Source organism: Chaetomium tenue (assembly GCF_020726465.1).
Source record: "Chaetomium tenue strain MPI-SDFR-AT-0079 chromosome Unknown F5144scaffold_7, whole genome shotgun sequence".
Lineage (NCBI taxonomy): Eukaryota > Fungi > Ascomycota > Sordariomycetes > Sordariales > Chaetomiaceae > Chaetomium > Chaetomium tenue.
Genome location: NW_027117335.1, coordinates 574,101 through 597,420, shown reverse-complemented (window position 1 = coordinate 597,420; position 23,320 = coordinate 574,101). Strand labels below are relative to the sequence as shown.

The 23,320-nt window shown below is 56.1% G+C and overlaps 9 protein-coding genes across 9 annotated transcripts; 5 read left to right on the top strand and 4 right to left on the bottom strand.

Annotated features, from left to right (window-relative positions):
- Positions 1–49: 49 nt before the first annotated feature.
- Positions 50–2,049, top strand: F5144DRAFT_498500 (uncharacterized protein; the record flags this gene model as incomplete). The annotated part of the gene is made up of 2 exons (XM_066786270.1): positions 50–93; positions 177–2,049. 2 exons carry the CDS (start codon positions 50–52, stop codon positions 2,047–2,049), a joined length of 1,917 nt encoding a protein of 638 aa, XP_066638664.1.
- A 1,198-nt stretch (positions 2,050–3,247) lies between these two features.
- F5144DRAFT_382835 (uncharacterized protein) lies at positions 3,248–5,235 on the bottom strand. The gene is made up of 5 exons (XM_066784629.1): positions 4,506–5,235; positions 4,318–4,443; positions 3,952–4,234; positions 3,431–3,885; positions 3,248–3,325 (listed from the first exon to the last, which is right to left on the bottom strand). The coding sequence occupies exons 1-5, from the start codon at positions 5,013–5,015 to the stop codon at positions 3,287–3,289; spliced, it is 1,413 nt and encodes a 470-aa protein (XP_066638663.1). The 5' UTR covers positions 5,016–5,235; the 3' UTR covers positions 3,248–3,286.
- Positions 5,236–6,800: 1,565 nt separating this feature from the next.
- F5144DRAFT_585438 (LIS-1 2) lies at positions 6,801–8,533 on the bottom strand. Its single transcript, XM_066789694.1, has 3 exons — positions 8,367–8,533; positions 8,144–8,312; positions 6,801–8,055 (listed from the first exon to the last, which is right to left on the bottom strand). Exons 1-3 carry the CDS (start codon positions 8,402–8,404, stop codon positions 6,901–6,903), a joined length of 1,362 nt encoding a protein of 453 aa, XP_066638662.1. The 5' UTR covers positions 8,405–8,533; the 3' UTR covers positions 6,801–6,900.
- Positions 8,534–9,320: 787 nt separating this feature from the next.
- Positions 9,321–11,035, bottom strand: F5144DRAFT_633379 (uncharacterized protein; the record flags this gene model as incomplete). Its single annotated transcript, XM_066792540.1, has 2 exons — positions 10,360–11,035; positions 9,321–10,289 (listed from the first exon to the last, which is right to left on the bottom strand). Exons 1-2 carry the CDS (start codon positions 10,675–10,677, stop codon positions 9,321–9,323), a joined length of 1,287 nt encoding a protein of 428 aa, XP_066638661.1. The 5' UTR covers positions 10,678–11,035.
- Positions 11,036–11,103: 68 nt separating this feature from the next.
- F5144DRAFT_633378 (uncharacterized protein) lies at positions 11,104–11,962 on the top strand. The gene is made up of 2 exons (XM_066792539.1): positions 11,104–11,519; positions 11,572–11,962. Exons 1-2 carry the CDS (start codon positions 11,391–11,393, stop codon positions 11,650–11,652), a joined length of 210 nt encoding a protein of 69 aa, XP_066638660.1. The 5' UTR covers positions 11,104–11,390; the 3' UTR covers positions 11,653–11,962.
- A 256-nt stretch (positions 11,963–12,218) lies between these two features.
- On the top strand, positions 12,219–13,161 carry F5144DRAFT_498598 (uncharacterized protein; the record flags this gene model as incomplete). Its single annotated transcript, XM_066786279.1, has 2 exons — positions 12,219–12,295; positions 12,366–13,161. The coding sequence occupies 2 exons, from the start codon at positions 12,219–12,221 to the stop codon at positions 13,159–13,161; spliced, it is 873 nt and encodes a 290-aa protein (XP_066638659.1).
- F5144DRAFT_585429 (uncharacterized protein) lies at positions 13,044–13,709 on the top strand. The gene has a single exon (XM_066789693.1). The coding sequence runs from the start codon at positions 13,198–13,200 to the stop codon at positions 13,420–13,422; it is 225 nt and encodes a 74-aa protein (XP_066638658.1). The 5' UTR covers positions 13,044–13,197; the 3' UTR covers positions 13,423–13,709.
- Positions 13,710–14,321: 612 nt separating this feature from the next.
- Positions 14,322–17,913, top strand: F5144DRAFT_551588 (uncharacterized protein; the record flags this gene model as incomplete). Its single annotated transcript, XM_066787699.1, has 5 exons — positions 14,322–14,431; positions 14,494–14,921; positions 14,978–15,248; positions 15,329–17,837; positions 17,899–17,913. The coding sequence occupies 5 exons, from the start codon at positions 14,322–14,324 to the stop codon at positions 17,911–17,913; spliced, it is 3,333 nt and encodes a 1,110-aa protein (XP_066638657.1).
- A 1,271-nt stretch (positions 17,914–19,184) lies between these two features.
- Positions 19,185–22,921, bottom strand: F5144DRAFT_596169 (uncharacterized protein; the record flags this gene model as incomplete). Its single annotated transcript, XM_066790769.1, has 5 exons — positions 19,185–19,507; positions 19,656–20,282; positions 20,418–20,500; positions 20,604–21,038; positions 21,108–22,921. 5 exons carry the CDS (start codon positions 22,919–22,921, stop codon positions 19,185–19,187), a joined length of 3,282 nt encoding a protein of 1,093 aa, XP_066638656.1.
- Positions 22,922–23,320: the final 399 nt, after the last annotated feature.

The window sequence follows — 23,320 nt, the reverse complement described above, 5'->3', positions numbered from 1 at the left end:
AATTTTATTTTCTGCGAAACATCACACACCGCACAGAGCTGACGCAAAGATGGAACCATACGCCCACACGGCGGATGAGATGGATGACATGGTGTGAGCTTGAACCTGGGAGCTTGCAGTCAGGGTTTCTTCGCGAGAAACCGTGGAGCAGCGGCCGCTAACATGATCCGATGCAGGAATAAGCTAGGCCGTTTGAACTCGAGAGACTCCAGTTCGTCACGTCATACATCGTCAATGGCATCATCAATAGACGACCGCTATGACGCCCGGCGACGAGTCCCATCCGGTGGAATGCCCGTGCCACGCACGCCTGACTCGCCACGCTACCTTGGCCAGGACGACGTATATCGCATGCCCACCTACGAGCTGGGACAGCGTCCCGCGAACTCGGTTTCTATGCAGCCTCCCGGAACACCAAGGGCACCACAGTTTCACCGGAAAGATTCGTACGCCTCTGAACGACGGCCATCCAAGGGTTCCTCAGCCGGTTACAGCTTGTACCCCGCAGCCCCCAAACCACCCATAGCCAAGCCATTACCGCCGCTCCCCGTGCTGAACCGCCAGAGCTCGCATCGGGCTTCATCACAACCATCACTAGACGGATCTGACCTGGGATCCGGTGACACGTCCAGGTATTCGCAGTCGTCGAGGGGGAGCACGTTGGAGCGGGTATCCTCATCCGGCAGTGCCGCGTCGCCTCCAGCCGCTCTGGGGCCCTCGCCTGTCATGCCTGAGTACCGTGCACGGCCGCGGCTGATGCAGCCGGTGCAACCGGTGCAGCCAATGCAACCGCAGCACGGATCCTCGCCCGTCCACTTGGTACCGTGGAAACAACTCGTCGCCGTCAAGGACAAGCAGCTCAAAGAACCCACCGTTTATTTCTTCGACATCTCCACCTCCTCCGCGACCCTCGCCAGCAAACATGGCAACAACATCATCCGAATATGGTCCGTCGGCAGTGGCGAGGTGCAAAATAACATCAAGATATCGTGTTACACCAACGCCCAGCCCCGCTCGCGCGAGTATTTCGTCCGCAGCCACGCCATCCTCTCGGAAACCTCCAACCTGATCGCCATCGCCACCGGCTTCGGCGACACCCTCGAGATCTGGGACTGGAGCAAGAAGAAGCGCCTCCAAACCATCGACAACGCCAACCGCTGGGCCGCCGTGCGCTCCAACGTCATGGAATCCGGCTGGTGCCCGCTCGTAACCTACAACAGCAACACCGACACCCTCGACCTCTACTCGGCCACGCACAACCCCAAAAAACCCTTCAAAAAATCCCGCTCCATCGACTTCAGCAAAGCCACCAACCTGCCCATCCTGCCCAAATTCCCCGAACTCGCCTTCTCCGCCACCGGGCCCCTCCTCGTGACCGCCTCGGGCCCGCGCCCCCCGCGCCCCGACCACCCGCCCCCAGAACGCGAAACCCTCCTCACCGCCTGGGAAATCCACGACGGCGCGCCCACCTCCAACACCCCCTACAAGGTCGTCGCCCCCTGGCAGCACGCCGAGCTCGACACCGCCCTGCCCTCGGGCCTCGCCACCTACGGCTCCGTCGCCGTCTCCATCTGGATCCCGGCCTCCTACCGCGCCGTCCCCATCCCGGGCCGCGGCGGCTTCAACCTGGCCCCCGCCGCCGTGCATCACCGCCATGTCCTGGTTTGGGACTTTGCCGCGTCGTCGACCAAGACGTTCCGCATCCCGAATGCCACCTCGTGCGTCTCGCCCGATTGTCGCTTTGTCGCGTACTGTGATGCGCGCGGCGTGGAGAGCGGGGCGCGCGGGTGTCTCGCGCTGGTGGATGCTATGACGGGGCGGCAGTTGTGGTGCTGGCCGGATCCGGAGGCGGGGTTGTTGGATTCGGGGGAGGATGCTGGGGTGAGGGCGGCGTTGGGGGATTTGAGCCTGGTGACGGAGATGTGCTTTTCGGCGGATGGTGGGTTTTTGTTTGTGGGGGATGCGGAGGGGGGGATTGGCGTGTTTGAGGTCAGGGAGGGCGCGCCGGGGAGTAGTAGTGGGGAGGTGGGGTTGCGGGCGTTGAGGTGAGGTGTGGTGGTGGGATTGATGGGTGAGGGGTGGTGGGATGGGATGCGGTGAGATGACTGTGGGAGTGGGCGGGTGATGAGGATGGGATGGGTGGTTCTTTTGGTTATTTAATGAGATTGAATTGGTTTGGGGGGAGGGGTATATTGCTGATGATGACGGGGGCAGCGAGGATATATAACTCGGCTGGGATCTTGGCCGTGTCTGGGCCAGATATGTGTGCGTCTTATGTATAGACTGGCTTGGCTGGTGGGCGGGTCTGGTTAACTGGTAACGGACGGGGGTACAGGTTGGCTAGGCTGGCTAGGCAGGGATGGAGTCGGAGTTTTTCGGTGGGCTGGCTGGGAGGGACCTGAATGGTTGGGTGGACGGGCGGACCAGGGACGGAAAACTCCCCTCGGCACGCCGATGTTTGTCTGTCGTACTTGCTTGCTACCATGGCTGAGACCTGTAGAACTTGAGCTGTTTTATGAACGTGCCGCCGCCTTTGTGAGTGTTGGGTTGGTGAACGGACTAGATGGAAAGGGCCTGTTGCGGATGTGGACGTCGTATCGCGGAGTGTGTATCCTTCACTTCGAAATGATGACGAATGTTTGAGAGGATAGCTTGCCTCTTCTCTGATGCTATTTGACTGCAGCCGCCATAGCAGAGAAGGGTGGTGTTGTGTGCCCCCCGACACCCGCTGAATACTTGATGATTCTCGATAGGCTAGAAGAACCTGGACTTGAGAGGCCTTCGGCGAGCTTCTAATATAACCAATATCGGTTGCCATTTGCTCAAGGCAGGGTAAGATCTCATTTCCGTAGATCTTATCTACTACCTAGGCGAAGTGGGTGGGAAAGGAATAAGTTGGTCCAGTCTGCATCATGTTGCTCGGGCCAAGGTCTTGGCCTTGGTATGGGCGGGTTCGGCCATGGGGGGAAGAAGAGGATGGCAATTAGTACGAAACGGATAGCTAATGGTCCGTTTCAGAGATATTAGAAAAAGTATAAAGCACAAGGTGAGTTCACAAGACCCGATTTCTTCCTTTCTCTCTCACACCAGTTTTGTTCCGAATTTGGAGGACTTCTTTCCTTTTTGTCCTCCCTGTCTCCTTTTTTTCTGTCTCTTTGTTGTACAGAGGCTCCCAGGGTTGCCTGAGCCTCGGTCATCTCTAGGGTGATAGAGGGTCGACGTGGAAGGTGTTGTGCCACCGAAGGTAGTGTGGCGAGCTGGCAGGCCTCGGCCTGGATATTGATGTCTATCGGTGTGTTGGATTCAGGTCGCTCTCAACTCGGGCCTAATGAAAGGTTAGGTGGTGATCACGATGGGAGCGGAGCCATGTTTGGTGTGAATAAGAACCCCGTTGTTGCCGGCGGGTACTAAGAGAAGAGGCCAAGCATACCAGAGGCATATCATCACCGCGCCTTGGCTCGTCCCAGCGGGAATAGCCGGGGATGTGCACCTGGGCGCTCCACAGCTCACCATAGTCCATGTCAGCCACAGGCACGAATTCTCTGCTCTCGGAAGGTCCAGCGCTCCAAAAGTCGGTGGCCGAAGCGCTGGCACCAGACCTACTCGACCGAGCAGGAACCTGTCTTTGCCGGAACCCACCCCGCGATGAAGGCCCGTAAGATGGCAATGGTGCTTGTGTAGGTTGTGTAGGTGGTGGAGGTGGTGTAGGTGGTGTAGGTGGTGCAGATGATGCAGGTGGTGCGGGTGGTGCGGATGGTGCGGATGGTCCCTTCTGCTTCTTGTTGGCCTGAACCCTCTTCGAGGCTTTGCCCACGTTCAAAGCCAAACGCTCGTTGCTTCTTTCGGCCCACTCGGCGGTGACGTCCGCTTCTTCGTCGTCGACGACTGTCGGTGGGTGGTGTTAATATTTACTTGGCCAGGAGATCATGGAATAGTCAGTATACAGCTCACCTCGGTAACCAAATTTCATGACAATTTCGTCGGTGGTGTATGTGCAAGCCTCTTCCTTCTCATGGCACTTTGGCTTAGGCCATCCCCTGGCGAAGTGCTTGACCATGACGGGCTGGGGGCTTTTGCGCCCTTTCAACTGCAACGGGTTCTCCTCAAACACATGCGTATAGCGGGGGCCCTCGCACTGAACGACGTAATAACCTGGCCCTGCCGCGGGGTATGGAAAGATGAAGTTAACCCCTTCAACCTCATCCCACTGTATTGTGCCCTTTATGGTGCCTCTCTGCCGTGGATGCAGTTAGCATATCAAGCTTCATGGTTAGGATGTGGTGTAGGGGTCTTGGGGGTAAATCGAACGACTAATACCGGGTTCGAGGTGGCCTCGGGCGAGGGAAAATCATAAGCAGTGTTCGAGGGCCCTTCGTAGCCTCGCCGTGTCCTTTGTGGTTGGGACTCAGGAGAGTTGGGTCTGCCGTCGTGGGTTCGTTTTCTCTGTGGCGTTTGACGAGTTAGCAACGTTTTATAAGTTTGACGTAACAAGGGGAGAGAGAAACCTTGTGATGATTTGGCCGATGGTCGTTGCTCCTAGTTGGTAAATGGTTGTTTGCTTGGGCGGCGCCATCGTCCGAAACATCGCTCTCTTCACTGTCCGACGCATCGTGCTCTTCATCGTCGTCCGAGTCGGAGTCGAGGGTAACCGGCTCGATCATGTAGCGTCTGAGGAAATCTCCAAGAATCGGAGAGATTCTAAAGCCTCCCTTCTCGCACCAGTGTCTGAGAGAGGATTCGCGAATCTTCTGACCAAAGGCCTGTCTGTCGAGCACTGTGGCCCGGCAAAGCCTGTCGGCTTCGGCTTCGGTTTGGTTGCCCCGTATCCAAAGGGACATTGCCTCCATTGTGGCACTACCCTCCTTTATGGCGGACTCGGTGGCTTGGATAATTCGGTCCTCTCCCCGGGAAGTTGCCTTAGCCGAGGTTTCGTGGTACAGCTTCTCCTGACCGTCCTGGAGAGAGCGGTGGACGGTTTTGATAATGTTTTCATCGCTGTCGGGGAGTTGCTCCATGATAGGGGAAGACTGGCGGTTGAACTTTCCAAGCTCAAGGGTTGAAGCTAAGTATTAAGGACTCAAGGAGAGGTGACTTGAGAAAGTGAAGCCAAGCCCCAAAGTTCGAGGCAACATGCTGCTTCCTTTATAGACGCCCGTAAGGCGGTAGCAAGGGCGGGAATACACGGCAAAATCAGCAGAGAAAGCAGAGAAAGCGAGGAAAACAAGAAACTGGAAAGGCAGCAGCAATGTTCCAGTCTCGAAGGCAGACTCGGGATGCAGCTGAATGCGCTAGGCAAGGCCTACAGCCAAGCAACGGGGTGGGTAGTATCGGCCACGTCCAGCGCGGCCGGTTAACCCCAGCCGGGTTTCAGATCATAAACTCGGAGGGCCAGTAGATAGTGCTTGGGAGAAGGGAGAGGAAACTGCGTTGGCAAAGACGCAATCCCACAATAGAGTTAGAGGTACCGCAAGAGTCTCTCTCGCCCGTTTACTCTCCTATCTCGACGGCGCTGAACGTCTGGGTTAAGCTGGGGCACTTCCAGACCTAACTAGAAGAGCCTTCACCGCTACGATAACGGCGGATTCCCCTGGTGGTGGGCCTTTTGTAGCTGTATACGGGTAATTTAAAACTAGCACTGTGTGTGTTGGTGCTGTGCATGGAGCTTCGCCCTTCATACCTACAACAATTGTACAGTGTTTGTCTGCTTGCCAGCACCGTTGAGGCTGTACGAAAAGCGCCTCGAAAGAGATGATCCCCAACAGAACAGGGAAATCCTTGCACCTTATTGCTCACCGGTTACCGTTGGTAGAACGAGGCTTTCGCATATTGTTATAGATTTACTGCATCATAATAGGTAGGTAAACAGTTTTGGTAAGTAAGCCCCGAAGGCTATTGCGTTTCCGTTAACCGTGATAACTACTCGCTTTTACTGAGAGGAAAAATAGTGTGCCGGAGCACTTTTGGCGGGATCATGGCCTGAGAGAGGGGGGCAAGGCTTTCCTGGAGCCGCCGAACCCCTGCTAAGCGCCTTCGGGGTTGACCTGTTGGTTCCAGGTCATTCAACAAAATTCAAGGCGCAGGGGGGCTATGCCAGCTTAGGGAGTTGTAATTCTAGGGGGGTGTCTGTGGGTTTATTCCCGTCGTGAATCCACTCTGCATAATTTAGTTCTCAGAGCCGGAGAAGTTGAACTTGTACCTACCTAACCTCCCAACTTTTACTTAGTAACACATTCAACCAGAACCTGAGAACATAAAGGTAGCTTAGAATTGGTGCATTTTCTACAACAGACGTTCAAATACTCTGTTTCGCAAGGAGGACGCCACAACCCAGCACCAGGTACTCACTTATCTACAGCTGCCTGGTTACCTTATGCCGAGTTTGTTTGGCTTTCGCAAAACAACCCGCGACATGACCCAAGCGCTGCTCGCACTCGCCCAATAGTACGAAGCACCCAACGCACTGTCGAACAGTCGACGGCCGACACTTTATCAAAAAATTTTACTGCCTTTCTTTTGATTACTTGCAATAGTGTCCTGCATCAACAGCAAACAAATTTATCAGTACTAAGACACTAAAGGTAGAAATGTTAGAGGAAGGCGCCTAGGTTGTAGGTGGAATTCTCCTACAATGGGATATCCAGATATCAGATAAAGATGAGCGAAGTTGCCAAGGTGGTGTGGTAGGTTATTTGCACGTTTACTTTGATGTTAATGAGGCTGTCTTATGGAATACCTGAGCTCATGGATCTCACAGCCGGAGGCAGGGGACAGGCAAATGAACATGGGTGCTTGGCGCGGGTCTCATCAGTGTCATATAGGTATCATTAGTTCAATATCCTGGCCAGGATGTCAAAATACACCCAGAGTCAAACTCCAACGCTAGGCAGATGACCCGCAAGTCTAATCCGCAAAGATCCTCACCACCTTATCCACGCTCGCCGTCACGACAAGGCAGCGGATCTGCACCTCCGATGGAGCCGTCTTCTCCAACGGCCCTGTATCCTCACCACCGGGATCTGCCGCCTTCTTGACGATACCCGGTGCCCAGCGCAGACAGGTGATGAATTGCCCATGTGCGTCGGCAAGCACCTTCACGCAGCGCCCGTCGTCACCAAGATCCCAGCATCGCAGGGTCTTGTCGTCGGCCACCGAAAGCAGGTACTTGCCGCCTGGGTGGAATACAAGACCACTTACCCAGTTGTCGTGGCCTACCAGCGTCTTGATGCAGGTGCCCGTGGAATTCCACAGCTTGATGGTCTTATCCCGGGAGCCGGTCGCCATGAACTCTGCCGTGCTGGTCGAAGGCGGCGGCTTCTTCATCCCGGCCAACGCTGCCATGTGGCCGTAGGAAGCCGGCGGGGCGAAGGTGCAGCACCGGATACCGTTCTCGTGGCCGACCATAACCAGCTTGCTTTCCGAGTCTGCCGCGGAGATGTCCCACAACCGAGCCGTCTGGTCGGTGCCGGCAGACAATAGAAAGCGCCCGTCCGGTGAGGGGACCACGTCCCGTACCCAGCCGGTGTGGCCCTGCAGTGTTTTTACGCAGTACCCGGCCGTGACGTCCCATACTCTCAGGGTTTTGTCTCCGCTCGCGCTGACAAGTAGATTCTCGGATCCGGGCCTGCCACCGACGAACCGAACCGCACTAACGCTGTGATCATGACCGGTCAAGGTCCGGGTATTCTTGTACTCGTCTGCTGGGTCCCACAGCTTGATAGTCGAATCAGAGCTGCAAGACGCGAGAAGGATAGCGCCTCTTGGGCCCCCAAAATCGACGTCTAGTACGGCCCTCGTGTGACCCTTTAGTGTCCTCTCCAGCTCGCCCAGCTCCCAATCCCATATCTTGACAGTGGAATCATCAGACCCAGAGGCCAGTGACGAGAATACCGGGTGGAACGCAAGGCAGTTGACGATGGCTTGGTGGGACTCTAGCGAGTGTCGAGGAGGCGATCTTGGAAGCCAGCTCGTGGGATCTTTGCGTTTGGCGAGGGATGCCGGCGTGGAGTGTTCGAGCTCGGATTGCAATGCAACGTTTGTGGACTCAAGATCCATTACCTGAGCGGAATATCCAGTTAGACATTATTCCCTACAACAGCCAAGGGCGGCGGGAGTCTAGCACGAGGCGAAGCTGTTGAGAACATACCTTTTTCTGTAAACGGACCGTGCTTGTCCATTTCTTCTCGAGTAGGCTTTGGTATTTGGTTGTTTTCTCCGCATCGAAGACATCTTCTCCAAGGCTCAACTCCTCCCTCAATGTAGCGGCGGTGGTTGACAGGTTATTCGCCGTCAGGTATGCAACGATCGACTTGTGCCTACCGATATCGTCTCAGCTCGGATCGTGCGCCTGCTGCCCAATGCATACGTACAGTTCGTCGGCCTGCCTGCTCGTCAATACGGGATTCATGGCGAGAATGCCCGTAGCCTGGAGAGGGTTTGCGGCCGCTCCCGTCTTCAATCCATGCCTAACCCTGGGGATGGCCGTCGGGTTGCGGAAAGAATGGGAGATTTAGATGTCGGGAATCGCAAACATTGGTGATCAGGAGCGCCAGTTCAGGCCCCACTTCAACAGTCCCACGACTCAAGTTTAAATGCACGGACCACTTTGGCCCACTGGACGGGCATCTCCCCAACGCACCCCCATCACCGCCATCTTAGGGACTGACTCGCTCCTTTGGAAATAAATAATATTACTAGGTACCTTCGGAGCGCACCACCTCGCTGTGGCGGAACAAAGCAACACCTCGTATACCATAGCACAAAACCCACGTATAAAAAAGCTAAAGCCTGATATCCATCAGGCCATTCCGTTCCCGATACCTACCAATATCCTCAGCAGCTCCATCCCATCCAAGCAAATCAGTAAAGAGTGGAAGATAGATGCGAGGGAGCTCATTTAACCCCGGGGACAACGGACGAAGAAGAAGAGAGAAAAAGAAGGAGAGCCAAAAAAAAGGGAGAAAGTCCCCAGACAACCCCAATTTTTCCCAACGCACAGACGCCAAACAGAGGAAGGCCACAACCCCAAGACAAACACCACAAGAACTTGTAGCAGCAAGCGCGGATGCCCAGAGGCCCGCGGACGGCGAAGAGAAAAATAGAAGAGGAAAAATAAGATGCTCTGGCCTCTTGAGCCAGGCACTGTGGCTAAACCCAGCCAAAGGAAGAAAAGGAAATGCGGAGGAAAAAAGAACCAGAACGGACCCTAGACAGAAAAGGCATATAAAAAACCCCAGCCCAGCTCACCCCCCTAACACAATCCATTCCTACAACTCACCCCCCCTGCAGAACTCACACCCCAGCACCCCCCAACACAAACCCCCTCATTCCCCCCTCCCCACCCTCCTCCCCCTCCCAGCACTACCACTCGCCGCACTCTCCCCCACACCAACTTCCTCCTCCGGCACGCCCACACCCACCGCACTCCCCGCGGCACTCGCCGTGCTCACAGCCCGATGCCGCGCCGCCTGCTGCTGCTGCGATAGAGGCTGCTGTTGCGACTGCTGCGGCTGTTGCTGTGACTGTGACTGTGACTGTGCTTGGGACTGCGCGTCCGCCAACCCACCACGCCCCTCCTCCTTAAGCGCAGACGCGTCCCTGACCAGACGTTCCAGCTCACGAACGCGGCGGCGCAGGGCCTCGTTCTCGCGCTTGTACTCGTCGAGCTCGGCGCGGCGGAGGGCCGTTTCCTCGTACCGCGAGGTGGCCGGTAGGATGCCCGGTGATAGCTCGCTCGCGGTTGTTGGGGTGGCGGCGGCAGAGGTGGGGGTCGTGCCTGTTCCTGTTCCGGTGCCCGTGCCCGACTGCGACCGCATCGGCATGGGCATGCGCGATGTGAAGTAACCTGGGAGCGAGCCGGGTTCGCTGCCGGGGGTGGTGTGGTGGTGGTGGTAGGGGTGGTTGCTGCTGCTGCTTCTGTGGGCTGCGGGGGATGGGGAGCCCGTGCGGCTGCGGCGGGAGGCGCTGCTGTTTTGCCGGCTGAGGGCGATGCCGCCGATGGCGATTGGGGTCTGGGCGGTGGGGCGGACCGGCACCGGGGAGGAGATGCCCGCGAGCGAGGTGGTGGAGACGGAGCCGGCGTTGGCGGTGAGGCTGCGGGCGCTGGCGCTCGACGAGGTGCGCTGGTGGCGGACCGGTTGGTAGTGACTCGTGCCTAGGCTGGGTTGGGACATGTCGCTCCACTGGCCGGGCTCGGTACCCGACGCGCTGGCCGAGGTGGAGGAGGCGTTCGAGACGACCGAGGCGTTCTGCGCGGCGCGGAGGATCGAGAGTTCGCGGGTGAGGCGGTTGACCTGGGCAATACAGTGTCAGCTGGTGCGTAGCTGGTGTGGGGGAGGGCGTTGATGCTCAATGTTTACATACCACCGCTTCTTGTTCCTTTTCGAGCTCGAGATGGAGATCTGCCGCGGTCAAGGGGCGCGGATGCCGCAAGGGTCCGGGCCCGGGCCCAACACCAGTATTATCGTTCATTGTAGGGCCTGGGAACGAGGTCGACGCCTGAAAACCGGGAGACGGCAGACTCGGCGGAATGGAAGCGTTAACGGTGCTCTGATTCGAGGGGAGAATGTTGAGCGAAGGCGAGCCCGGCGCGGGCGGGGGCGGCATTTGTTGAGAAGATGCCCGGCGCGATAATCCTGCGAGTGCGTGTGGTGAGGGCGGCACGGAGTTCAGATCGGGCATTGTGAGGTCGTGGTTGATGGCGACGTTGGCGGTCAAGGTCGAAAACACGAGTTGGATGGGAGAGCAACGGCTTTGTACTGTCGGTCCACCTCTAACCCGAGTAGGGAATGAATCGCGGTGTCGCAGTGGATACCCAAGTTCTGACCTCGAGTGCGAGCGTGAAGGATTGTTTCACCAGCTGGCGGTCAGAACAAAAGAGACCAAATAAGCTAGTCAATGAATGGCATGGTACTATGGCCGTTTATGCGGCCTGTCGTGGTGGTGGTTTTGGAGAAGGCGGAGGAGGACGGCAGAGAGCCCCACCCAACCGTTACACCGAACAGAAGACCCCACCTAGAGTCCACCGGCAGGGGTTGCATGCCAAGAAGATCGGACCACTGAAGGCCAGCGGCAGCCAGCAAGGTACTGCCGAAGGTCATGATGTAATGCACTTTGGATGACGGGATGAAGAGGAGCTCTGATGTCAAAGGGCAGGTTCATCGCATATAAAAGTTGGACAGCTCTAGATCTAGCTCTGGATTCAGTTTATATCTGAACAACAATTACACCGAAGCAATTTTGCAAACGAAACCCATCATCTCCCATGTAAGTGAGCTTGACGAGTCTTGTTCTTGGCAACTTGGTCTAACACATCGCGACCCCAGCTGTGCAAGACTGCGCAATACCATCTACAAAGTACTTTTAACAAGTCCGATACTCACAACAAATACAAAATGCCTGAGCGCGGTCAATCACCTCCCCCGGAGCGGTCCACAGGCAAGCAGATGCATGATGCGCCTGGGTCCGGCAAGGGAATCGACGACGCCACAAACAAGGAGGACGTTAACAAGAAGGCTATTGAGGTTGGCTTTCCTCTGGAGCTAAAATTCTGGGCACTGCGCTAACACTGAGTAGCATCTGACATCCAACCCCAGAGGACCCATGGAGGACGAGGTTGAGAAGAAGTTTGAGAAGGGGTTCCACCCGGGTCAATGAGCGGTGGTAGTCTCGTCGTGACATTTTAGTTTGTTCAGTTAGCGCTGGGGCTTGGCAGCGAACCTTCATTCCATATTCCATAAGTTAGCATGTCTCAATCGAACATCGTTGAAAAACCACAGTACAAAATACTTCCCAACAAATTTAGTAGTGACTCGTAATGAACACGTCCTCATTGTGGATATTTCTGCCTTTGGACAATCGTCATCTCCTGTGGCAGACCCTCTCCCTCATCCACAATCACATGCATGAAGCGAAGACGCGCGCAGCTCAGCCACAGTGAACAGAGCGGGCAGTGCCCCGCAATCAGGAGATGACGACATGTTCGCCCCTCCCCCTCGAACAGCTCCTCCTTGGCAGCGAACACGCGCGTCCGAACTCCCAGCCGACTAGAAAAGTGCCGAAACATCTTGCGCTTTGGATATTTCCTTCCAGAAACATCATACGATTGTCGTTTTGCGTAACCCAAATTGCGGCAGATCCTTAAAACACTCACACAACCATCACTCCAACTCAACACTCCACTTTCGCATACCAGCAAAGCATCACCAGTCGCAGCTCTCAAGATGGCGACTACCGTTTACGTCAAGAATGTCGGCAGTCAAACCGACGATAAGGAGATCAAGGACTTTTTCAGCTTCTGGTGAGTTGCGTCCTGTTTGGGAGCTTACCCCCTCCCGTCGCACAGAGTACAGTACACTAACCCCGCCCAGCGGCAAGATCTCCTCCATCGACATCACCACCGAGGGCAGTCTGAAGTCTGCCACCGTCACCTTCGAGAAGGAGACGGCCGCCCGAACCGCCCTCCTCCTCAACCACACCCAGCTCGGCGGTAACGAGATCACCGTCACCGGCGACAACATCTCCACCCCACCTCACGAATCCTCCGGCGCCGACACCAGCGAAACCGACCGCGACTCGGTGCTCACGCAGGAAGAAAAGCCGCGCAGCCGGATCCTGGCCGAGGTGCTGGCACACGGATACCTGGTCGCCGACCAAGGGCTGCAGAAGGCGATCGCGCTGGACGAGCAGCACAACATCAGCTCGCGCTTCGTGGGCACGCTGCGGCAGCTGGACGCGCGCACGCACGCGACGGACCGCGCCCAGGCCGCCTACGCCAGCTACGGCAACTACGTCATCCCCCCGGCCAACTCGCTGCTCACCGGCCTGGGCTCCTACTTCGAGAAGGCCTCCAACACCCCGACGGGCAAGCGTATTGTGGATTTCTATACCACCAGCCAGCGCCAGGTGCAGGATATCCACACCGAGGCGCGCCGGTTGGCGGAGCTGAAGAAGGAGGAGACGGGCGGGAGCTTGTATAAGGGGCTGGGGCTGGATAAGGTGCTGGGCCGGTTCCAGCAGGGCGGTGCGGAGGGGGCGGCTGCTGCGGCTGAGGGGTCTGAGAAGAAGGATGTTCCCGGTGGCGCGCCGGCCGATGCTGTTGCGACGGAGAACGCGCAGAAGCCGGTTGCGCCGTCGGGGACGGGGAATCCGGAGACTATTCACTAGGGAGATTAGTTTGCGTGGGTGATGGTTTGAGAAGCTATGCGTGGTGTGGTTTGGTCTTGTTTCTTTAGCCGTGTGTTTGGGTTGGGATTCATAGTATCGCCTCATTTCTTGTTGTCTTGCGCTGCATTTTATAGTACCGGGGAAAATGGCATCCGAACTTGTTTTGCCCTTTGCTATCTTTGTGGCTTGATCAGTGAGCTGACAAATCGGTATCGCAGTCATTGGGCTGAGGGTTCATATTCTCCACCATCCGTTATTTAGCTGCCCCGCCGTGTTTGTTATCGACGCCATATTGGCATTTTCCACATGGTTGAATGGATGAGAGATAGATACTTCGTATGGGAAGAGCTCATTTCCGCGCACGTGACTTATCGTGTCAGCGACACGATTGTGGTGGAGTCGGCTCGACGAATATGGAAACTTGTCCCAGTTAGGTAGTTAGTACCTGGCCAGACCCCGACCATGTTCATGAATCTGCGGATTGATACCGCGCATGTAGTACCATTCACCAGCTCTCGTTCCAAATTACGCTTCAGTTTGGTTTCCTCTCTCTCTTTAGCCTTTCTCTTTTTTTTTTTTTTTTTTTTTTTTTTTTTTTTTTTCACATCGGCGCGCTGGGCTGCGGCGGCGATCCCGTCTCGGGAGGTGCGTCTCGGGAGGTGCGGGGGCTGTGGTATGAGAGCCGAATAAGAAGTTGGGTTGGTGACGACCATGTTTATTTCTTTTTTTTTTTTTTATTACGGTCGCAGGATGAAGATATGATCCAGCAACTTGGAACCTTGTGCAAGTGAGGGAGGTATCTTCGGGCAGGTCTCACAATTCGAAGTTCGAACTCCTGTGATTCGGCAACAGGGCTCGCATGCATGATACATATGCAAGGATAAGTTCAGCTGTTCACACACGGCCACGTCACTTGGCACTTACAGGCTCCGAGGGCCAGCGCTTTGAGACACAATTTTTTGACATTGCGGCTGAGAGAGTATGGCGCCGTGGATACCCCTGAAGATGGCAAGGACTGTCCAAAAAGCTTCGGTCATCGTGAATACCGCTCTGTCCTTCGCAACACAAGCTTTGAATGGCGAGGCAGACGACGACACAATCGGCCTCATTCGAGTGAGCCTTGACATCGATTTGCCCATGCAAAAGCCCCTTACTTCGAGATGGTCACAGCCAAACCGCTTCGGCTCCTCGCCGGAGCATCCCTCGTGGCATACGTTGCCGCTGATGCCGGAGATGATTTCTCCAACAACCTGTTTTCTGACTTGGCCCCGTACGTGAGGGATTCAGACCGTGCTAGGAATGATATGGCGCTGACTCGAGTCTCATTTATAGGCTGCTGGCGCTGTTCGGGGAGAGGGTCACCATGCAGTTCATGAGCCAATCTACAGGATGGGCCGACAACATCATCCTGGCAATGGCCCCGCTGGGTATCATCACTGCGATTGTTGGGGCCATTAGGGTCGGCGGCCCGAAGTGGCTTCGAGCCATCATTGGAAGGGCAAGGGAGAGCCGGGCCGTCGTTGAGGCCGAACTAATGTCCTCGACTTCGCACGAGGTGTGCGAGCTCTGGAATGGTCGGGAAATTGTGAGGGTAATGGGAGCGGGACCCATCCGTGAATTCATCATCTTGTTACCCGGGGAGGATGGCAAGGATCGAGGGCCGGTAGAGGAGATCCAGGTGAAAGGATTGAAGGATTGCAAGAACGAGGATCAGGAGACTGAGGACTACGAGGCCGAGGATCAGTACCTCAAAAAACACGGTTAGCAGCCCAAGCCTGCGCTGCCTGCCGAATCTAAGTGCTAACCGTTGTCCTAGTGCATACGTTTCAAGACAGCATCTTCGACCCCTCCAAGATAGTCGGGATGTTCAAATCAATTCTCAAGAAGAACTCTCTACGCAGCGGAGATCCCGAGGTTGCTTTGCACGAGACCCCTAATGGCATCAATGCCAATGTGCCTAACACGGGCAACGATCCGGGACCTGGAACCAAACCTGACGGCCGTCCGGTCGTCGTGATTCGGAATCTGGACGCACCCGCCCCTAGCCTCACGCTCAACGTACAAAACCAACTAAGCAGAGGAGAGTTGTACCTCGTTGCGGTGCTCGGTACTCTTCTTCAGTTCGGCGTGCTCGTCTTCTCCGGGTGTGCTACCACCCCGCCCTCAGATCTAGGTGGTTCAAGGATGGAAACCCCGCCGCCGACTACGCCTTTCCCTGCAACGCCGCGGGCACCCTGCTCTTGGTGACCGGTGTGCTGATTTGTGCTCATGTTGTCGAGGGAAGCACATCAGAAACAAGATACCAGCCGGTCAAGGGCGAGGCCCATGTCGTGTGGTTACAAAAGTCTGGTACCGTCAACGACCAGGCGTTCGAGTCGTTCGCCGTCTTCCCCCGGCAACCACAGACCCTACTTACAACGTCCCAGCGCTGGGACGTTGGGGGTTCAAAACCCATACTTGGAGAGACTGTCGCCGTCATCGGAGCAATGGTCAGCCTCTGTGGCTTCGTCGCGCAGTTTGTTGGGCTGCGCGGTCTGCACTGGTCGTCATCGATCGCCCAGCTAATCGCAGTTTCCATCATGGTGGGCCTCAGAGCATTGGTTCGCCGCAATCTCGCACAATTGCCGGCGTCTCGCCGCTTACTTTCAGGCCACGAAATGGACTGGCTGGCCATGACTCTCGCCGACGATGACGCGAAAGCTTCCTGGTTGAATCTTCCCAAGGACGATGGGGATACCCGGGCCGGGAATGACGGAGATGGCCCCCAGAACGGCGGGGAGTCGAATCAGCAGAGCAGGCCCTGGGATTGGAAACCCACTGCGGTTGAGGATCCGGCAACCTTCCCAGCCCATCAAGACGCCAATGGATCGGGGAGGGCCCAAAGGGCAATGATGCTAAGGAGAGACCTTGGTGAGGCGGCAGGCTGGCAGGGACCAGCGTCCACCGAGGCAATCGCTCTAGCTCGTGCTGTTGAAATCGTCATGGACGCACTCTTCGACACAGAATCAACAGGAAACGATAAACTTATCTGGCATCTCCCCATTCCCAGCTCCTCGGAGGGTTCTCCCAGCGAAAAGGTAACCTTTCGTGTGGAGCGACCTAAACCCGGGCACTGGAAGGCTTTCTCCGACGAGTTCGAGGCTGCGCTCTCATTGTGGCTATACTCGGTGGCCGAGCTCGAAGACCCCTCAGAGGATAACGTGGGAGGCGACGACCAACAAAACAAACCCGGGGATCGCCGAACAAGCGAGGGGGGACACCTCGAGTTCAAGCCCATGCGATCCAAAGATGACACGTGGCTACGAATTAAGGGAAAACAGACAAAGCCTAGCCTCCGACTCTTAGGCCAGTCCACTGAGACACTGGTTCGGGACCTCGGGTGGTGGTTACCTAGGCTTGACAATACCGGCGTCATCGGGGTACGCGTGGACAGCGAGCGGACAGGCAACAGCAACATAATCGAGGTGGAGAACCATCGCATTGTTGGATATGCCTCCAACTGGGGCCCTGGCTCGTATATTTATGGGACCCCTATCGACTACAACGTCACCACTTCTTTTGACGACGACAGTTCTACTTCTGGCGATGATAGTTCTACTTCTGGCGATGATAGTTCTACTTCTGGCGATGATAGTTCTACTTCTGGCGATGATAGTTCTACTCCTGACACGGATAGACCTACCTGGACCATAGCCACCGACTCATCCACCCCCCTGGCCACCTTATTTGCCCAGCACATGTTTACCGCTTTCATGTGGGCTGCAGCAAAGAAGATGGAGTCGCCCATTCCTGGTGGAGCAGATATTCGGCCTTCGGAGAGGGACAACGCTCCTTCGACATGGACGTCGTTCGCACTGCGCAACGCTAAACTTCACAAAATGGCCCAAGACATCCAAGGCACCGGCCTTGGAAGCCTGGAAGACGTTTACCTGGCCATCATTCCGCCTCTGAGCATCGAACGAAAGTTACCACAGCCCGACGCCATTGTTGAATGGGCACGAAAGCATGCCAATCCACATGGGCATCCGAGACAGCGAGGCGGCGCGGCCAGTGCCTACTTGTGGCTTCTTCGGGTAGCGAAGGGGTTACAAGGAGATATTTTTACCAGGGCAGCTGCCCTTTTGATGGATTGCCTGAGGGCTACCGTCGATGCCATTGAACTACTTAAAACTCAACATGTTGACCCCTTAAGGATCCGGCCGTTGGAGGATGACAGGAGGAAGATTACAAAAGCGCTGGGGGAGGTTGTTGGCGGTGTGTTGGCGTTCCTTCTGGGGCTATATCAGCTACAGGGGCGGCCCTGGATTTGTCCCCCGCCCGAATGGCCTCAGCGTTGGAATACTTCAGACTTGATTCCGAAGCTCAAGGATTTCCGCGAGCATATGTGGGCTCTCGGCCACCCCGATGAATGGGGCATGGATATTATTCTACGTGGCCCATTTCGGGCGTGGTTGGAGGCAAAAGACATCTTCGACTGGACACCGCTCCACTATACAATCATTTCGCCCAAAGATGACAGGCTAGAAGACTGCCTAGTCCATGGAGCGGATGTCAATGCACAAGACATCCGCGGACGGACACCATTGCATTATGCCTGCCAGCGCCACCTTGCGTCCAAAATGCAGGATCTCCTACGGGCAGGGGCGGACATGAACGCACGAGATGCTGATGGAATGGTACCGCTGCACCATGCAGCTTGCTCTAAGAGTGGCGAGGGTGTGCGATTGTTGATTGCAGCCGGGGCAGATGTAAACGCGGTAGATGGGTTCGGACATACCCCACTGCACCAAGCTGCGTATGCGGGAAGTAAAGAAGCTCTGATGGGGTGTTTAGAGTATGCGAATGTAAAGTTGCGCAACCACAACGGGAAGACGGCCTTGCATCTGGCTGTGATAGGGGAGAAGGGCAGTGTTGAGGAGAGGCAGGAGGTGGTCAAAGTCCTCATGGAGAGGGCGAGTATCGACAAGGAGGCAAAGGAATCCATGGACCGGACGCCGCTACATTTGGCTGCTCTGTCTGGGCACAAGGCTATCGTCAAGCGCCTTATCGAACAGGGCGTTGACAAGGAAGCTAAAGACATATATGGTGACAGGCCATTGCATTTAGCTGCTATAGTTGGGCACCAGGATGTTGTCAAGTTTCTTATTGAACAGGGCGCTGATAAGGAAGCTGGGGATAATGATAGTAGCAGGCCATTACACTTGGCTACTAAACAAGGACAGGAGAATGTTATCAAGCTTCTTATCGAACAGGGCGCTGATAAGGAAGCTGGGGACCAGTATGGTAGCAGGCCATTGCACTTGGCTGCTGAACATGGGCAGGAGAATGTTGTCAAGCTTCTTATCGAACAGGGCGCTGACAAGGAGGTCAAAGATGATTTTGATCAAAGGCCATTGCACTTGGCTGCTGAATATGCGCAGGAGAATGTTGTCAAGCTTCTTATCGAACAGGGCGCTGACAAGGAAGCTAAATCTGGTCTTGATCAAAGGCCATTGCACTTGGCTGCCAGGAACGGGCACGAGGCTGTCGTCAAGTTTCTTGTCGAACAGGGCGCTGATAAGGAGGTCAAAGATAATCATGGAGAAAGGCCATTGCACTTGGCTGCCAGGAAGGGGCACGAGGCTCTGGTCAAGTTTCTTGTCGAACAGGGGGCTAACAAGGAGGCTGAAAACAATTGCGGTCAAACGCCGTACGAAGTTGCTGTTGAAAGGTGTAGAGAGGGTGTGTTGGAAATGCTTCGTTGAGGCTGTGATGTAGTGCAAGGTTATTTCTCGTTTTGTTAGTGTTAATACTCTGACCTGTGGCTGTATGATGTAATCTACAATGTCAATGTTGGTATAGATATATGTGCGACATTGCACCTGTATTCCCTCACTTATCTATAGCGAAGCTTACTTATCTACGTATAATGCTACGTTGCTATTCTGCCCGAAGTCGACGAATACCATACTTGTCCGAGTCCCCATCGCCGCCTGACCTCTGTCCCGACCGACGGACCGAGGTCTTAGTCGCCTCTCGCTGCCTTACATTCCCCTCCCCAGCGCCGTGTTGTCTCCATTGAGCTTCAGCCCCCGATTCAGAGCTCGAGCGGGAACTAGACCTGGAAACAGCCCGAGAGTTAGAGACAGACCGAGCTTGCCCGCCGCGGCGCCGGCCGTTTTCACGGTCGTAGTCGCGGTCACGGTCATCATCACGCTGGTACGGCGACTGGTCACGATGGCGGTGTCTGCCACCATCACGCTGATACCCACCATGACCCCCACGCCCATACCCATCATCTCCGCGGTAGCGGTCGGGCTCATACGAACGGTCATCAAACCGGGGACCACCGTGTCCGTGATTACAACTGTCACCACCACCATCATCATCATAATACGACGACTTCCCCCCCACCGGCAGGGCCGCCCCCCGGTAATAATACCCATCATGATAACTCATCCGCCGCCCACCCCTTCCCCCACCTCCACCTCCACCCCCCTCCTCCCCCCACCGACCATCACCCCTATTCCGCGCCCGAACACCCTCCCCCCGGCGCTCATCCCGGCCCGCCTCGTCGGGACCGTCGGGCGCCCGCTCGATGCGGTGGAAGGCCAGCTCGCCGTCCGACACGCCGAGCAGGTCGCGGCGCATCTTGTCGAAGGAGGCGGTGGCTTGGGCGACTTGTTTGAAGTGCGCTTTGCCGAGGTAGGGGGCCGTTGGGGGGTTGTTGGTGTTGGTGTGGGGGCTGGGGTTGGGGGGTGGTTCTTGGTGTTGTTGTTGGAAGCGGGCTAGGGAGGCGGCGATCTGGAAGGCGTTGCGGATCTGTCGGCCGTTCCAGCGGAGGGCCTTGTCGCCGTTGTAGTGCTTCGTGGCGAATCTGAGGATCTCTTCCCTGCGGATCTCCATTTGTTGTCTGGCCGGTCCAGGGTCTGGCCTCGCTTGCTGGGCTTTGAACCGCACCTTCTCGATGTCCTCAAGCCGTGCGATGTTTATCTCGAACAGCTTGAGTGTCTGGTCGAGGGTGAAGGCTGGGTAGTTCAAGTTCACGTGCACGCGTGATTTGACGGCCTCGTCGAGAACCCCGGGGCGGTTTGTTGTTAGAAATAGAATCCCGGGGTAATATTCTAGTGTTCTGAGGAAGACTGGCAGGAATTGTTAGTATGTAGAAGATATTGGCGATGATAAAGCTAACATACTTGATACCTAAAGATTCAAAGTCAACATTACCCCCTTTTCAAAACGTTTCAGGGGTAGGTCGGAGGGGGTGGAGAGGTGACGTACCATGGCGTTGCGGGTGACGCTTTCGTCGCCTTTCTCTCTCTGAGACAAGAAGATGTCGGCTTCGTCCAAGAGCAGAATGCTGTTTTTCCCCTTATCAGCCATGCCGTGCAGGCGCACAGTCAAACGCTACGAGTCAAACAGGATGGGTGACAAAGTAACGGAGGGCATATGAAAACACATACCAGTCCCAGAGATTAGCCAAGCGAAAGATTTGCTTTAGTCCTCCTTCAACGGACTCAGGGGTTGTGCCGAGATCACCACAGGTGATTAGGAACAGCGGTCGCTTGTGCAAGAGAGCGACAGCCTCGGCTGTGGCTGTCTTGCCAACCCCCGGCGCGCCGTGCAGCAAAATCACCAGACCCTTGCCCTTCCCCCTGATAAAGTCCTGGTCTGGCAGTGTCAGTTCTAGGTCCCCGTTGTCGCCGGCTTTGCCGCTGTTTGAGGCAGCGAGCTGCTGGAGCTGCCCGGCCAACGTCTTCTTCTCGAAATGCTCCTGGACGATAGAGAGGATTATGGTTTTGTGCTCAGGGTTGATCATGAGCGAGTTGAATGGGCTCCTGTCCCCGGTTGGCCAATGGGTTTCTCTCACGCAGGACACGTCGGCGTTGAAGAATTTCCTTGCCATGACCTTTCCATCAGCATAGTCTCGTCATTTCGGTGGGTATTCAAAAGGCCGCCGTGCTTACCTGTCGCGTAATGCGTAGGCCATGACTCTCGGAGGAAGCAGGACAAAGTCGTGATCCGCAAAGACCTGGTCTTCTGCCCTCGTGTTGTCGCCTGGCTCGCTGCTACTGAACGGATCAGTCCGTAGCAGATCATTCCACAGGACGCTCGCCACACGGTCATCGGCGACGACCAACTCGCGTACTTTTGCGGCGGCTTCCTTCTCGCGACTCTCATCGGCCCAGCACATGATGGGAAAGCTGTCGTAAAGCATGTCGGGCATGGTGTCGACGCGGGGCTTGGACATGTCAAAATTGGGCCGCCAAGCGGGGATGCTGTGGTAGGCTTCTTGGAAGTCCATGATGATGGTGCTCGAGATATACTCTGGCTGGACTGCAGTCGTCGGGCCGACACCCAAGACATCGCGCATGGTCTCGCGCATGGTGTCTTGAAACCACGAAGAGTTCTCGGTCTGGAGGGTCATTGAGATGGGTTTACCCAGCGGCGTCGTGGTCCGCGACCAACCGTCGTACTCGAAGGCCCGTCCGCTACCTGCTTGGGTGACGAGCTTGCGGAACTGCTGACCCCTGCGGTAGAGCTGCTCAAGTAGGCTCTCCTCGTTCTGAAGGAACCGTATCGGGAAAACGGGCAGCTTGTGAATCTCCATCTCGCCGCGGAAAAACTCGATCTCAATGTAGGTGCTGACCGGGGCAAACTTGATCCCGTCGTAGTCGATGTAGAACCCCTCCACGCCGACTGGCTCTCTCGACGACCTCATCCGGTAGTCGTCATCTGGGTCGTCGCCGGCGTTCATATCCCACTTGTATCTGGGTATGTTGATCCCCTTGGCGCGGATGACGGAGTGGGTGTCGACTGATGCAGCGGCGCCTCCCGATGGCCCATGGGACACGATCCGGAGGTCATCGGCCCCGTTGAAGTAAGGGCCGAAGAAGGCTGCACGGTCATGCCTACGTACCGCGGCGGAGTTGTTGGGGCGGCAGAGAAGCTCGCCATAGCGGAAGAGACACCAAAGATCATCGAACCTGATCTTCTTGGGCTCGCTGTGACTGGCCTTATCGAACTGGTTGTAGTGCGGTATCAGAGTGTCGTCGACGAATCTGACGTAGCATTGCATCTGCAGGTAGGCTTCCCTGGTCTCCATGGCCTCCGCTAGGGTCTCCTCCTTTGTCAATGGCCTGATCTCGCGCCGTTGAAACGTAGGCTCCTCGCCTGTTTCCCCAGCATGCGCAGGGCCAAACCTGTTTCCCAACCTCTTTAGTTCCGTCCGCATCATATCATGGTGGTGGATAAGGAAAGCAAACGGAATTAGGAACGTGTGTGGCTCGGCAGGCCATGGGCTGTTGCCGCTGGCGCGAGCAAGGTATCTGTTGACGTTGGTCGAGTTGATGCGGATGCGCTCAAACGGCAGTCCGCTCGTCCACGTAGCCGCGTGTCTGGGTTGCGTAGGGCGTCGATATCCGGCCAGGTACTTCTCCCTCCTCTCCGCGTCCATACGTCTCAGACGCTCCGCTTCGATGTCCTCGTCCAGCGTCTCACTCGCCATCAAAAGCTCGACCGTCGCTATTTCAAAGCTTGCCTTGTCCGCATTGTGTAACCGGTTCTTGAACTGCTCCCACGTACACTTGACCACCTTGGGCTCGGTGTGGAGGTAGAGACTGTCATGCCCTTCCGGCTTCACATTTAGCGCCGCTGGCTTGAGGGCTTTGGTATCGCGGGGCTGAGGCGGCTCAGGGTCAGGGCCAGGATGTGATGCCGCGAGGGGTTTGACCAGGCCCGCTGAGTCCGACTTAGTAGTCACCTCCTCTTTACAGGCCATGTTCGCTGCAGGTGGAGAAGGCACAGTGACACGTTGGCTGCCTGGGTTCAGTGTCTGGGGACGATGGACATGCGAGCGGGGGTGTTTTCGAGCGCAAGATAATGTTGATAGCACAGCAGCCATGCCCCTCTCCTATCCGAGTAAACGTATTCTTGTATGATATAGCACGCCAGGGGGTCGCGAGCCCCTCCATATCCGGGTGACGCTTTTGTCGGCTCAAGAGTCAAGATGAACAGGAGAGGAAGGAGGGCTACGAGCAATTCTAATGGGAGATGGGATGGTGATATTGGGTTAGGACCGCGAAGACGGTGTGCCTTTTACGCTGCTCTTGGTTTGGTTAAGCCCTCTCCTGGAGTTCCCCGGCATGAGTTCTCATCCCACATGTTGCGTGACGTTACA

What these genes read in the sequence shown, in the direction of transcription:
- F5144DRAFT_585438 (XM_066789694.1), bottom strand. Translation starts at nt 8,404, where the DNA reads ATGAATCCCGTATTGACGAGCAGGCAGGCCGACGAACT. An exon ending in AGCAGGCAGGCCGACGAACT is followed by an intron (nt 8,313 to 8,366) that starts GTACGTATGCAT and finishes CGATATCGGTAG; the next exon opens with GCACAAGTCGATCGTTGCAT. An exon ending in CGGTCCGTTTACAGAAAAAG is followed by an intron (nt 8,056 to 8,143) that starts GTATGTTCTCAA and finishes TATTCCGCTCAG; the next exon opens with GTAATGGATCTTGAGTCCAC.
- F5144DRAFT_382835 (XM_066784629.1), bottom strand. Translation starts at nt 5,015, where the DNA reads ATGGAGCAACTCCCCGACAGCGATGAAAACATTATCAAAACCGTCCAC. An exon ending in ATCGGCCAAATCATCACAAG is followed by an intron (nt 4,444 to 4,505) that starts GTTTCTCTCTCC and finishes CAAACGCCACAG; the next exon opens with AGAAAACGAACCCACGACGG. An exon ending in GCGGTGATGATATGCCTCTG is followed by an intron (nt 3,326 to 3,430) that starts GTATGCTTGGCC and finishes ACCTTTCATTAG; the next exon opens with GCCCGAGTTGAGAGCGACCT.
- F5144DRAFT_633378 (XM_066792539.1), top strand. Translation starts at nt 11,391, where the DNA reads ATGCCTGAGCGCGGTCAATCACCTCCCCCGGAGCGGTCCACAGGCAAG. An exon ending in TTAACAAGAAGGCTATTGAG is followed by an intron (nt 11,520 to 11,571) that starts GTTGGCTTTCCT and finishes AACACTGAGTAG; the next exon opens with CATCTGACATCCAACCCCAG.
- F5144DRAFT_585429 (XM_066789693.1), top strand. Translation starts at nt 13,198, where the DNA reads ATGCGTGGTGTGGTTTGGTCTTGTTTCTTTAGCCGTGTGTTTGGGTTG.